Consider the following 14,739-nt stretch of genomic DNA (forward strand, 5'->3'; position numbering starts at 1 on the left):
GTGTTTTCTATGAATAACATACTCTTATAGCATAAAAAAATAAATTATGAGAGAAAGACATTTGTTATCTATTTTCTTAGTTTAATAAAACTGATAAGGCCATAACAATGAATTCTACTTAAAAGGGGGTGTTAGGGTAGTGGTAGTTGATTGAACACTGACAACTTGCTGATGTCATGCTAACCCTATCTATCCCTAACCAAAACCTTAGCCATACCACAGCACTAACCTAATTTCTGACCCTAACACAACACATGATAATACGGTATAATAATATGGCTCCTTAATCTTAATAGACCATTGGAAGATTGCGAATTGGAAAGTCCAAGCACAAAGCCCGGGCCTTAAGTTGAGAACAGCCAGTTGTTTCTCGTCTATATGGTTCCGTCGCTTCACACAGCTGATGGACTCAAGGGTCAGGAAAGTTACCTGTACAGCTTGGAATCAGCAGTGTCGCAGGAGCAGTCCCGAGCTGACGTGCCTCATTTGCCCGAGGCTTCAAACTCGGGGCTTTTGGGTTAGCAACCATGTGCTTACCCACCCGACCACAATAGGACTACTACACACACACACTAACAGTCTAACACACATCTTTTGATAAGAGACTATTGTCAGACACAAGTAAAAAGAGTAGTCCAAACTTTGGAATAGTTTGTTTCAACTGCTGTTGTCTGGGGGCGGTGTCCGGGAAATTAACATCTTCATTTAATATCCGCCCATATAATCTTTCATCATCTTTTAAATATCATCATCACAGTAGCGTAGCGATGGGAGGGGCGGGTGGGGACATATGTCCCCGGGCGCCGACCTCAGGGGGCGCCAAAATGGGTTGGAAAAATAAATTGAAAGGTTGAGGGGTGCTGCAAATCGAAAGTTTGAGGGAGGGGGGTGCAAATCGAAAAATTTGTCCCCGGGCGCCGGGAAGGGTCGCTACGCCTCTGCATCATCAACATAATCATCATCATCTTCACAATTATCTTCTTCATCATCATCATCTTTCGTCATCATCTTTATTTATCATCATCATCATCATCATCATTATTATCATCATCTTTTATCATAATTGTTCATCATCATATTTCTTCATTAGCATCACCATCAACATCACTATTATCATCATCAATCTCAATTAAACCTTTTTCCGGTAATATTTTGTATTTGACGGATCTTAGAAACACTTTTGGAAAAATATTTGAAACTTATACACAAAGCAGTGCATGTATTAAAACGAATATCGTTCAACAAATCATTTGCCTCGTGGACTGAGTAGTCGTGAGGTGCAGCATTGAACATGTAACTTAAAAGTCACGGGTTCGAGACCCAGCGCAATGTAACCTCACTTGCTCACAAAATCTATCCGCACAAAATACAACAAATTTTTCGACTTCTGTCTGAAGATATATGTTTTTTTTTTTTTTGTTTTTTTTTTTGGAACCCGATAGAAATTGTACACAGATCATAGAACGCTTATACTGTGTTATACTTATATAACACAAGTTATACTTGAAGCTGTGTTATATTCCATTTGTGGTGGTATTCTAGACATAGGCAAGTCGAGGTGGGGTGAAAGGGGGGGGGGGAATTATGGCTCAGAGTAAACCACGTGTCTAATCATAGAGGTTGATCTAGGGCAGTTGCTCCTTGAGGCCGCTTAATCTGAAAGTGTGAAATTTGTAGTTTTATACGGCAGAGATAATTTAGTGCTATTGAAACGTGTAGGCTAAATGTTACTCATATATGAATTAAATAAACCGGGAGTGATCTCCCCTAAACTTCCTCGAGTATTCTTATAATAAAACAACAGGGAATGGCAACTCGGGATATAGACAATATTTTTAATCCATTTTAAAAACTTCAACTTTTAAAAATGGAATAAAATCTCGTGGGAAAAGAATTGCACACCAAGTGAACGCCAAATAAAATGTGCATTATAATGCGGAATATTATTAGTACTTTATGAATTCACATGCGTTTTTTTTGAGAAATCTGAAACAGCGAACACTACTACTTCCGATCAACGGAAATTACTCAAAATTCGACATAAGGTAGAAAATTAGATCTTTTACTTACATATGAAACTTCATTTATCTATCTGAAATAGTACTCAAGTTATAGGCTTTTGGGGAGCAAATCATCACACCCTGAAAAAAACCTACACCAGCTATGTGAGACCTACGTTAGAATTTGGTGGTTCGGCTTGAGGTTTAGCAGCTAAAACAAATATTAGCAAAATAGATACCATAGAAAAAAATCTGACCACGATCAAGAAGAACTAAAGAAAATAACATATAAGCAAATTAAGCATCAGTACTCCAGCATTACCTGGGTTAGAGTATTCACGGCTCAGCTGAAGATGCTACAAAAAATGGCGGGGCTGGAGTCCTTATTGAATGGCCAAACGGAGAAAGCCTGGAAAAGTCAATAGCCACAGGCAGCCTATCCGACAATTTTAGAGCAGAGAAAGAAGCCTTAGAGCATGCAGCAAACCTCCTGTCAGAACACCCTGAATCACCAAATAGTCAGATAGTCTTTCTTACAGATGCTAAATCTGTCCTGCAGTCCCTAAAAATTTCAGAATCCTATACTCAATCACTCAGGACACCACTTGAAAGGCAAAAAAATACCTGCAGCAAGATTGTGCTGCAGTGGATCCCGGGCCACTGCCAGATACAAGGAAACGAGATTGCAGACTAGCTGGCAAAAAATTAGTGGAAAGGAAAAACAACCAGAAATCTCGCTATATCCAAAACAAGCTAAAAGAATCATAAAAAATAAACACACACAAATGTGATCTAACACACACCCACACTACAAAAAAGACCATAGATATTACAGTTTGATACGAAAACAACAAGACATAATCTTTAGACTCAGCACAAGCAACAACAGACTAAAACAGCACATACATTAAAAACTCAAAATTGGGTGTGGCGAAATGTGCCCTTGTGGCAAGGCCCCGGAGAATACGGAGCACGTCCTTCAAGAATGTTCATTATATAGCCAAGTACGATCCAAACACTGGCCCCTACAAACCCCACTCAAGGAAAAACTATATGGGGCACCCGCTGATCTGGAGACCACAGTCCAGTTCATACACGAGGTTGGGCTTATTGTTTAATTAAATCCTCCATTATATACTAAATTAAGAACGAAGAAGAAAGAAGACTCCAGTCAGTGAGCGATATCCAAAAGGCAAGAAACACAATAGTTGATCTCATACCAATTAAGTTGGCCAGATATTCAACTGCCACACTCGATTCACTCGAAACACAATCTATATATATAATTCTCTTCTGGGAGCCGCTTGAAAACAAGCTGTAAACGCGCTCCCTACCACCCCCACCCTTACATGGTCTTAGTGAGCTGTGTTCACTCTAAATGTTTACAAGCAGAGCCGAGTTTAGTGACGACTATTAGGGGCAGATAATTTAGTTTGAAACGATTTTAAACGTAGGGGGCGGGGGGATAGGGGGAAGAAAAGGGGGGGGGGGGGGGTTATGGTCCTTAACGAGCTATTTATAATGTTTTAAAGAAATATTTTCAGTGGCAGCGTTGGTACTGTCGAATTCACAAATTATGAATTACTGAAAAGTAGAAAAAACAACAACTAAATAGCGGCGTATGTTATGCCGCGGGCCGGCTCGTACACAATAATACAGCATGTTACAAGTAGAAAGAAATAATTACGCACCAATAACTAAACACAAGCAGTGGAAAATTAGTACTTTCTAGCTTTTTTTTTGCAGAAATCATAGAAAGCGTAAAGTAGGTCCTACGACTTTCGGTAATCTGAAATCACTTAAGACTTTATAGAATCAAAATAATAAGATTTTATTACAATTTGAATAAAATTCGGTCTACCGAAATAAAGCGGTACTCAAATTATGGGAACGATAAAAAAAAACACTGAAATCGCGTAATGTACCACTTCAGTTTATCTGAGGTCGCTAAACCTAAATCATGCAGACAGTGTTTCTTTCAGACTTTGTTTTGCTCGGGGGTGGGGGGATGCTGGGGAAGTTGAAATTTTCGCGGGGACGGATTTAATTCTCCGTGGATGGGGATGACACTGGTAAAAGTATATATTTTCTATAAAAATCTGATTTCGTTTGGCGGGGGGGGGGGGGGGGTGAAGAGGTGAGTGTAGACGTTCTAAAGCTCGATAGCTTGGGACAACTCCATAGCTGGAGACACCCTCCCATCTAACCACGACCGAGACCATGACAATGACGATAGTTCTAACTTCATGCTATAATCACAGTCATATGGACCTCCATTCTATTATTGTAGAACAGCTTGCTTCCATGCTATAGATCTTTAAGGTATCAAAAAACCACCAAAACCAGCGTCACGTGACCTTTTCATAAATCCAAAACAATTTCTTCATATAACGCTCCTTTCAAGTTTTAAATCGTATAATTAAACGAATGTATTTTTCAGAGGAAATGAAAAAATCAGAAACGAATGTGCACAACATTGTTTTACTACCTATAAAAAAAAAACATTCGCGAACCGGTCCAACATGGTGAACTCTCCTGAACTCACCAGCCGTGTCAGACTGACCAGTTTTATTCATTTTGAACGTTCAGTGTGAGGTCACATGACGATAGACATCGCCTCATGGCAGCTCTGATGGCCAGCATGTACATCTCTACGTTATCACTCACATCAAAGGTCAAGCCTAGCGACAAGGTGTCCAGATTTGTGCACGGCTGTAAACTGTGGATACACAGGTAGCACATAAATTAAAACATAACATACATGTATGACACACATCATAACCTTACGTCGTATTACAGCTACAGAGCTGTTGTACATGTGCTATTGACAAGCACTGTTCTAACCCTGACTCGGAGCGTCCTGACTCGGAGCGTCCTGACTCGGAGCGTCCTGACTCGGAGCGTCCTGACTCAGAGCGTCCTGACTCGGAGCGTCCTGACTCGGAGCGTCCTGACTCGGGGTTCTTAAACATTCCTGAGTCCGCCCAGCTCTAATGCGTACCTGACTCTAGTCCACACAGCTATGATGGGTACCTGACTGTAGTCCACACAGCTATGATGGGTACCTGACTCTAGTCCACACAGCTATGATGGGTACCTGACTGTAGTCCACACAGCTATGATGGCTACCTGACTCTAGTCCACACAGCTATGATGGGTACCTGACTCTAGTCCACACAGCTATGATGGGTACCTGACTCTAGTCCACACAGCTATGATGGGTACTTGACTCTAGTCCACACAGCTATGATGGGTACCTGACTCTAGTTCACACAGCTCTGATGGGTACCTGACTGTAGTCCACACAGCTATGATGGGTACCTGACTCTAGTCCACACAGCTATGATGGGTACCTGACTCTAGTCCACACAGCTATGATGGGTACCTGACTCTAGTCCACACAGCTATGATGGGTACCTGACTGTAGTCCACACAGCTATGATGGCTACCTGACTCTAGTCCACACAGCTATGATGGGTACCTGACTCTAGTCCACACAGCTATGATGGGTACCTGACTCTAGTCCACACAGCTCTGATGGGTACCTGACTCTAGTCCACACAGCTCTGATGGGTACCTGACTCTAGTCCACACAGCTATGATGTGTACCTGACTCTAGTCCACACAGCTATGATGGGTACCTGACTCTAGTCCACACAGCTCTGATGGGTACCTGACTCTAGTCCACCCAGCTCTGATGGGTACCTGACTCTAGTCCACCCAGCTCTGATGGGTACCTGACTCTAGTCCACACAGCTATGATGGGTACCTGAGTCTAGTCCACACAGCTCTGATGGGTACCTGACTCTACTTTAACCATTACCTTACTATTATACGAATATCTCATAGAATAATTACTTAATTTAAAAAACATTTCCAACATTTCATATACATTTATTAGAATTTGTGCATATAATCTTGCTACACCGTAGGCAATATATTATACTCCTTACATAGCTAACATGTAATACATTTTGAAACAAAAAAACATATATTAAATAGTTTCAAAACAAATACAAGAACAAGACAGTTCACCTACCTTTTGAACAAAACTTTAAAGCGTTTCATGTCTAGGCGGACACCAGTTTGAAACTCTAGATGGTGTAAAGTTTGCTGTAAACACAGACGATTATATGAGTACAAATAACGAGTATTATTTTATTAGGCACCCCGTCAAAAGAGCGCACGACAAAAGAGCGCCGACATAAGAGCGCAGACAAAAGAGCGCCGACAAAAGAGCGCAGACATAAGAGCGCAGACAAAAGAGCGCAGACATAAGAGCGCAGACAAAAGAGCGCCGACATAAGAGCGCCGACAAAAGAGCGCGGTCAATTATAAAAACACATGTTGTAAGCTAAACAAATATGGCATTAAAAAATCGGCGGCACGATAAAACGACATGTGTTTATTTATATATTGTGGTTGATATGGTATAAATGCAGTTTGAAAATATTTCTAGCCCAAGTAACATGGAGAAGATCGAATCACAGAAAGGGAAGGTAATTATTTTGGTCGAAGGCTACAGATATCGAAAGGACAGAGTAAATGCTGATGGAAGTACGACATGGAGATGCTGCAAGAAAGATGGCTGCCGAGGACGGATGAAAATGATGAACGATGTTGTTCTGTCATCATCGGAACACAATCACGCTCCTGATCCAGCTAAAAACGAAGCAGCGAAAGTCGTTTCTCGGCTATACGAAAGCGGGCGGTTGAAGGGGTGGAAAAATCAAGCCAGAAAAGTGCAAGATTTAGGCTTATCGCAACTGTATCACGACAACGAGGAATGTCGAATGGCAGTGAAGATGCTGCTTGCCTTAAGTTTTGTTCCTGTCAATGATGTCTGTACTGCATTCGAGCATTTAGTAGAAGCTAGTCCTGTAGAAATTATGCCACTGGTAGATTATTGGGAGGATAGTTACATAGGGAGGCGAAGGAGAAACCACCGAGGTGACCCACGCTTCGCTCTTGCTATTTGGAATGTCCATAATCGTGTCTCTGAAAATCTACCACGTACAAACAACTCAGTCGAGGCATGGCATCGCGCATTCCAACAAACGGTAGATTGCAATCATCCTTCCGTCTTTAAATTGATCAACCAGTTTCGTCTGGAACAAGATCACATCGAAAACGAACTGGAACGTCATCTTGCTGGAGTTAATCAACCAGAAGCTTCAAAGAACAAATATGTTCAGCTGAACCGAAGATTGCAGACAATTGCTTCAACCTATGCTAATGATTCAATGATGGACTACCTACGGGGTATAGCCCACAACTTAGCTTTATAAATGCAACTATAAAGAAACATTTTATTAATCTGAACTTATTTTCATTTTGTTACATTTCATTTCAGTTTATATTCTCACTTTAGGCCTAACAAAGGCCTAAAATCTTTGTATGTGTTACTACTTTGCGTTTTGAATAATTCGACTTCATGTTAATTATATCAGTTTTCTAGTTAAAAAGAAACTGAACAATTAGTTTTTTAATGAAACAATAAAGAGTTAGCTTCAAACGATGACGTTTGATCTGAGTTAATTTTCTTGTTCCTATTTATTAAATATGGTTTTTCGATTTTTAGTTTGCGCTCTTATGTCGGCGCTCTTTTGTCGGCAAATTGATGCGCTCTTATGTCGGCGCTCTTATGTCGGCGCTCTTTTGTCTGCGCTCTTATGTCGGCGCTCTTTTGTCGTGCGCTCTTTTGACGGGTCACCATTTTATTAAAGCTCCATTGGTCTCAATTAGTTAGCTTAACGCTGACTCCGCGCAAACAAATTTTCTGAATGGACAATGACTCGGTACTTTAAACAAATTTGTGTGTTTTTCTAATTCGAGCACGTTTTTTAGCTAAATACAAACCCGTAAACAAATTTCATAAAAAACGTTTTAATAGCAAGATTTTATGTAATAATGCACTAAAAAGTAGAAAATAAATTATTCATTACTATTTAAATAACTTTAAAGAAAAGCGTGGGTCTCTTTAGTAACTATTGGATACCTTTACTAATATTTGCCAATAGATCCACGCTTTTCTTTATAGTTATTTAAATAGTAGTGTATAATTTATTTTCTACTTTTTAGTGCCTTATTACTTAAAAGCTTGTTATTAAAACGTTTTTATGAAAAAAATGTTAGAATCTTACATGTTTTTATTTACATAAGAGGTACATGACTAATAAAAGCTTGTTATTAAAACGTTTTTTTCTGAATTTTTTTAGTACTTTACATGTTTGTATTTACAATAGTCAATAGAGTGTCATGACTAAAAACCATTGCGCAGCTATTGAACGTGATGACGCGCTAAAAACCATTGCGATGACGCGTGTGAATAGAAAGCCTACTAATTCAGTCCAAATTTAAATGAATTTATAAAAAAATTAATTTGGCATCCAATTAAGTCAAATTTAATGTCACGATGCATTGCCTTCATGTATTGACCCACGTACAAATTAAGAACAGTATCTGTCAAGTAGAAGTGTCTGCAATTTCGCTCCGGCGTTTCGATCTAGACTGACGACAGAGTGACGACTGACGACAGACAGAGGAAGTGAGTTAAATAAAAGCTTGTAAAAACAACTAGTTTGACTACTACCCCCGTCACTCCCATCCCCTTCACCTGAAAGTTCTGTGCCACATATTGAAAGAACTTTTCTATGTTCTCTATAGCGATGACACTGCCAGCTCTCCACTGGACTAGATAGAGCGGCATGGATGGTGTGAGAATTGTTGTCGCGTCTTGGAAGTAGGACTCCTAAATGAGAGTTTCTGAGTTAGTTTCAAGACTTTACACTTCTGTATTAAATTATAATTATTACTAAAATAATAAGCATAACGTAGCAGTTTGTTTAGCTACTATAGTAAAGTTGTCAGTGTGTTAAAAGTTTACCAATTAAATATCAAAATTAAATTTATATTTATATTTCTTTTGCTGTTTATAAAATATTGTTATACTGAAAGTATTTCTGCATTTTGTTAAACATAAGCTCACATATTTGGGTTTGATGAAAAACAGGGTTCTGAGCTCCGGACATGCCGCTGTAAGCTTCTCCCATGCTGAAGGAGTTGTTCCACTTTCTAACTTTGGGATTTTTTCTGATCGAATTGTGATCACCTTCAGGCTACTTGTCGTGGCTAAGCTTAGCAACAGGTCATCATTTAAATAGCCGTAGCTAATGTCCAGGTCTGAAAGTCAAAATGTCTCTTGTTATGTGACATATGGTGAGTTTACTAGATAATAAAATATGTTATATATTACGGACGTATAGCGTCAGTCTTAAGACAACTGAGCAATCATGTTCTTATAAGACCTAGGTGTTCAAGTTCTTGTCAGTGATGTGTAGTTAACAGCTTATCTTAGCTATGTGGTCATGATCTTATCAGAGCTATGTGGTCAAGTTCTTGTCAGTGATGTGTAGTTAACAGCTTATCTTAGCTATGTGGTCATGATCTTATCAGAGCTATGTGGTCAAGTTCTTGTCAGTGATGTGTAGTTAACATCTTAGCTATGTGGTCATGATCTTATCAGAGCTATGTGGTCAAGTTCTTGTCAGTGATGTGTAGTTAACAGCTTATCTTAGCTATGTGGTCATGATCTTATCAGAGCTATGTGGTCAAGTTCTTGTCAGTGATGTGTAGTTAACAGCTTATCTTAGCTATGTGGTCATGATCTTATCAGAGCTATGTGGTCAAGTTCTTGTTAGAGTTGGGTGGTCTAGCTTTTTACCAAAGCTGGCAGGTCAATTTCATTTTAAAACTTCTACACTGAAGAGTGTCTACTATCCAGACTAAATAGCTAGTGAGGAAACACTAGAGATAACCAGTGCTCACTTCCATGTATATTTATAACCGTAAATATTAGCTAGCATACTACTTCATAATAAAACGAATGTTTGTTTATTACTGAAAGTATTATTAATTTACTTGTTTTTAAAATGTACAAGAGGGGACAAAATTAAACTATTCCTTTAAATGAAAAATGACATAGTTCAACAAACATGACAATTTGCTGAAACCAGAGATGGCGCTTCGAAATTGTGGAAGAAGACCCAATTCATCTTTGATAATAATGATAACCAGCCTGGCGATCATAAGTATCTTAAGCGTGTTGGCGCAGTTTTTACCAGCAGCAGTCAACAGTTTCATACCTTGAAATATATAAACAAAGTTTCCAATTTTATTGTTTAATAGTTTAATCATGCTAGGAGATTCTTGAGAAGTATAATAATGCTTAGCCCACCATCCCCTTCTTGACTAGATACACTCACAAATAGATCTACCTAAAGACAAACACTGTCCACTGTCTTGGAAACATCCAACGTCTGGTCTTGGAAACATACGACGTCTTTTAAACACCCGATGTTAGACTAGCCATAGACTAACCTTGCTTAACGGTAAGATAATCATTGAGACAGTTTTCGACAGACTTTTGGCTATTGCTGAGGTCAAGTACACGAAGCTGTTGTTGTTCTTCCAAAACTTTGGTCAAGAGTTGAGCGACCTCTGAAAATGATCTTGATTGACCATCAATTTCTAAACTGTATAGATTGATTAGCTTGAATGTCAAAATTTGATTGTTTCTTGAATTCAATAAGTTGGCTAGAAATTGGTACACCTTCGAGGTACTGGATGCGGTGCTTCTCTTTCCTTAAAATACCAAAAGAGTACACATGTACATTTGTTGTTGACTTGTTCGTACATAGACGCACATTTCCAACACTTTTTGTGTGACTTACCCCAAAAATCGAAATCGCCTGCTCTACATTCTGCACGAATGTGACGTAACGTTTTTCCAGTCATTTTCACAAACCTGATCGCCTTGTGGTCACTGCTTGTATCAAAAACAAAATCTCCGGACTGCCACACGGATGGCAATGATAGTGGACTGAGCCATGACTTGCAAGTTAGGGCGGCGTGGTACTTGTCGCTGTTGTTCAGATAAAGGAAGACTTTCACCAGGACCACGAACGGCAGGTGGCTCCAGTCAGGCTGAAATTGTGTTGTTTGTTAAATCTCTGAAAGTATGAAAGTCTAAACAATATGTGCCTAATGGTCTTCAACGTAAAAATGTCTCGCAGATTGCATTTAGAATCGTGTGATGTTTTCTAAGAGAACTAGGCATGCTGCCCAGCTTCGCTTAGGCTTTCAAAAACATTGAGAATTTGAATGCTTAATTAATTCGCCCGAGGGTCGGTCTACGACCTCAGGAGTTATGAAGAGGTTCCTACGTGGACAATTTTTTTTCGATTTATAGCTCATATAAGGCGCCGGTCAGTCGAGGTCTGTTTTCTTCTTTCTTCTTCTTCGTTCTTAATTATTAGTGTTGAAGGGGATCGAGATTTATCTGCCAGTGGGTTTGAACTCGAGACTTTATTCGAATTTATCAACCATGAACTTTTTGCCGACTCGACCACACCTCCAACACAATTAAGCGTTACGTGTCAACTGGTTATGCGCCATTGAGGCCATTGACTCCGATTTCAGCCTGCTTTTCTTTTTGGATTTGCTTCCATAGCCTTTGTCCAACCAAGAACTAACTACAAGGCAGCAGTTGTTTAATTTTGGAGTTGTCTCTCCTAGAAGAGTGGCTGTCCCCAGCTAACGAGCCTCATCTGCCCAAGGGTTCGAACTAGAGACTTTTCGGTTTAGCAACCATGAGCTTTACCGACTCGACCACGCCGACCCCGGGGTCTGTTTTGACCCTCTCTAGACATTTAGGGCAACCGGCACCGGCCCCCGTGTTCTGTCGCCCCAAGGCAAGATCCTGTCAAATTTGAAGCGACTGCGGCGCCGGGAAGTGCCCGATGACGGCCACCCAACAACTTTGCTTCATATATTATAGAGATTAGCAAATTGCATAGATAAACAAAGATTTTCAAAGTAGTTCATTTCTTTATAGTCTAAAATAGGAAGAGTTACATATAAAAAAAATAAAAATAAAAAAATAGGTTTGACTTGGTGTGTCTCGATCCAGCACCACCTGTCTGATATCAAGTACACTATCATCTCAGTTAATTAGGTACCTTTCAAAATATGGAGAATAAAAGAAGTGTTTAAAAAAATAACTTACACGAATATGCCTATTTTTTCAAATTATTTTTTTTACCCAAAATTAGCCAGTTTCATTGCTAAACAAACACAGATTTCTACAAAAAATTTAAGTCCTGAAAAAGTAGATAGAGTCTAAATCTAGATCTAGAATAGATCTTAGCGACGTAGCGTCTAAGTGTAGTTTTTGCGTAGATTTAGATCTAGTCTAGATCTAGAATCTCTAGATCTAGAATACAAATAGATAAAATCATTTTTTTAAGTTTAGGCCGAGAATATCGTATTGTGTAGTCTACATTTCATAGCGTACATAGCTCTAAATCATATTTGAATGAAATAGTTCATTTTTTAAAATTCTAAACTCGGAAGATGACGTCATCAGTTTCGTGCTCTTGTTTTAGTGTTTTAGTGTAAACAATAAGCGACGTCATTGTTAAATGCGTTCTTGTCCCAATTTTATACACTTTTCCGGTTGCATAAATAATACTGTTTCTCTACATTCGAATACGCATTTATTTTTTATTTTTCTTCTTTAAATAAAATTGTGGTTATACATTTAAAACATTTAACATATTATTTTGAACAAAAGTCCGTAAAAAGTTCTTCATATATCGCTGCAGTTTCTGAAGTGATGTCCGGCGAAAATATTTTGCGGACAGAGAGAGAGAGAGAGAGAAGTGCGCACATGGTCTATTATAGTATTAGATGTGATTATAAAATGTGATTTTAATGCTTATGTCGGACTTTTACTGAAGATTCGACGCATGTGCTCTTTTTAGAATTTTCGTTCACTCAACAAAACATTTTAAAAACCTAACACAATTATCTAAACAAAACATAGCATTGCTAGATCATATGTTTTTAAAAAGTTGAAAATTAATTAACAATCATTTATCGGCACAGATGTAAGTAAAACTCATTACAAAGGGTTTTTCAGAAATACTTAAACTATCACAGCCAACCAGTGTGTTTGTCTTACCAAAGTTAAACTTCGGGTTAAACATAGGCTCAATGAAAACATCAGTATTTTACGCATAATCATATTTTTAAAATCTGTTCATAATCATATTTTAAAATGATTCATAAAGCATTAAAGTTTCGTATTTTTTTACTGCTGTTTTAAGACACGATTGATATACTTTTAGCCGTGTAAAAATATAATGATCAAAGTGCTCTGATCAAAATTGGTAGTCACTTCAGTACCTGTTTATAAGGTGGAAGTTATGACTATGGCCAACCTACCAATGCATAAACTGTTAGTATGGGACATTATAGGACGTGAGTATACGACACTAGAGAACTTGTCTTTACCTGTTTAGCCAAACCGCCAACAAATACTGCAGCAGCTCTTTTGAGAAGTTTAAACAACGGCATGTCGCCCTGTAGGGCTGGGGCAGTTTCCTTTATTATTATATTATTTATATATAATCTAGATGTTAATAAGAACCAAGGTTCAAGGAAAGATAGACTAATAATAAAATACCCTACATACACGCCATATTGTTTACAGGATGTTGAAAGTGATGCGCTACACAATGTTTGATGACGTTTATCGAATTATTTAAATGTAAGCACTTTCGAATCTAAAACTTCAATTTGAATTCCTTAATGATTTTGGAGGTTATTAGATTAGGATAAAAATATGAGTTATATTTATTACATTTTTTAAAAAATCTATTTGTGTTTGATTATTATTCTTGTTTTTTTTCCCTTTACAATATAATTAACGGCTTCGGAGCTCTACGGGTCGTAGTTGACCAGCGACATGTTGACCACTTCTTTTACAACTATTGCATTCAACCTTGACACGTGGGTCAAGACTTGGTGACAATGCAATGTGACTTAAAATTGTTTGAATTAGATAAATTGATTAATTTTTATAGATTTAAATTACGTTTTCTGTGCAGTGGCGGAACTAGATAAATTGGGCTACCCCGCAAAAATTTATTTTGGGCCCAATATATATATATATATATATATATATATATTATAGGCCTTTTCCTATACACAAACAATGTATATCTTACAAAATACGAAAGTACAAACATAGAATACTCAATACGGGCTTGCTCGAAATTTGAAAAAATTATAAATTCTTAGATTTTATTTTTAATTAAAACATGTTACAACAACACATCATTTGTGTGAGTGCCATTAATTTTTTTTTTCTGACATAATTTTTGCTAAACTGTCGGTCAAAAGAATATGAAACATGAAAGCTTTGTATCTATAATGGTTTCTCGCCTTATGTTTATTTTAAAGGTTTTTTTTTGTATTTAGATTATTAGTTTTTAATACATTTCCTTTATACTATTATAAATTATTTATTATGTTTCTTTAAAATATTAATTAAGAGAAGTAATTGCTTTTTAATTTGTTCGGTGCAAATCTATTTAAAGTTTCTTAAGAACACACATATTTAACTATTTAAAGAAGGGAAATAAGTCATGGAAGTGGTTTGAACGTTTGCCTATCTTTCACACTACAACACATGTAGCCTATATACTTTTTACTTTCTCATATATACGTAGTATAGAGAAAGTATTGTAATCGTGCAAAAAATCGACGTTTTACACCTCACTGATACGGAAAAACATAATTTTGCAATCTTGTCCGTATGTCTGTGTATCTGTGTGTGTGTGTGTGTCTGTGTGTGTGTGTAAACACGATTACTTGAGTACCGTTACAGCTAGGT

General features: G+C 37.9%; 1 protein-coding gene across 1 annotated transcript; it reads right to left on the reverse strand.

Moving 5' to 3' along the window:
• Positions 1–4,501: 4,501 nt before the first annotated feature.
• Positions 4,502–13,542, reverse strand: LOC131955124 (uncharacterized). The gene is made up of 8 exons (XM_059319098.1): positions 13,356–13,542; positions 10,733–10,985; positions 10,380–10,643; positions 9,995–10,144; positions 8,989–9,182; positions 8,617–8,751; positions 6,040–6,113; positions 4,502–4,719 (listed from the first exon to the last, which is right to left on the reverse strand). Exons 1-8 carry the CDS (start codon positions 13,416–13,418, stop codon positions 4,569–4,571), a joined length of 1,284 nt encoding a protein of 427 aa, XP_059175081.1. The 5' UTR covers positions 13,419–13,542; the 3' UTR covers positions 4,502–4,568.
• Positions 13,543–14,739: the final 1,197 nt, after the last annotated feature.

Source organism: Physella acuta, unplaced genomic scaffold (genome assembly GCF_028476545.2).
Source record: "Physella acuta isolate Inbredline_101_S28 unplaced genomic scaffold, ASM2847654v3 ptg001055l, whole genome shotgun sequence".
Taxonomy (NCBI): Eukaryota; Metazoa; Mollusca; class Gastropoda; family Physidae; genus Physella; species Physella acuta.

Coding starts and splice junctions, on each gene's coding strand:
- LOC131955124 (XM_059319098.1), bottom strand. CDS start 13,418: ATGCCGTTGTTTAAACTTCTCAAAAGAGCTGCTGCAGTATTTGTTGGC. Junction 10,986..13,355: donor TTGGCGGTTTGGCTAAACAG/GTAAAGACAAGT, acceptor ACACAATTTCAG/CCTGACTGGAGCCACCTGCC. Junction 8,752..8,988: donor TTTTCATCAAACCCAAATAT/GTGAGCTTATGT, acceptor ACTCTCATTTAG/GAGTCCTACTTCCAAGACGC.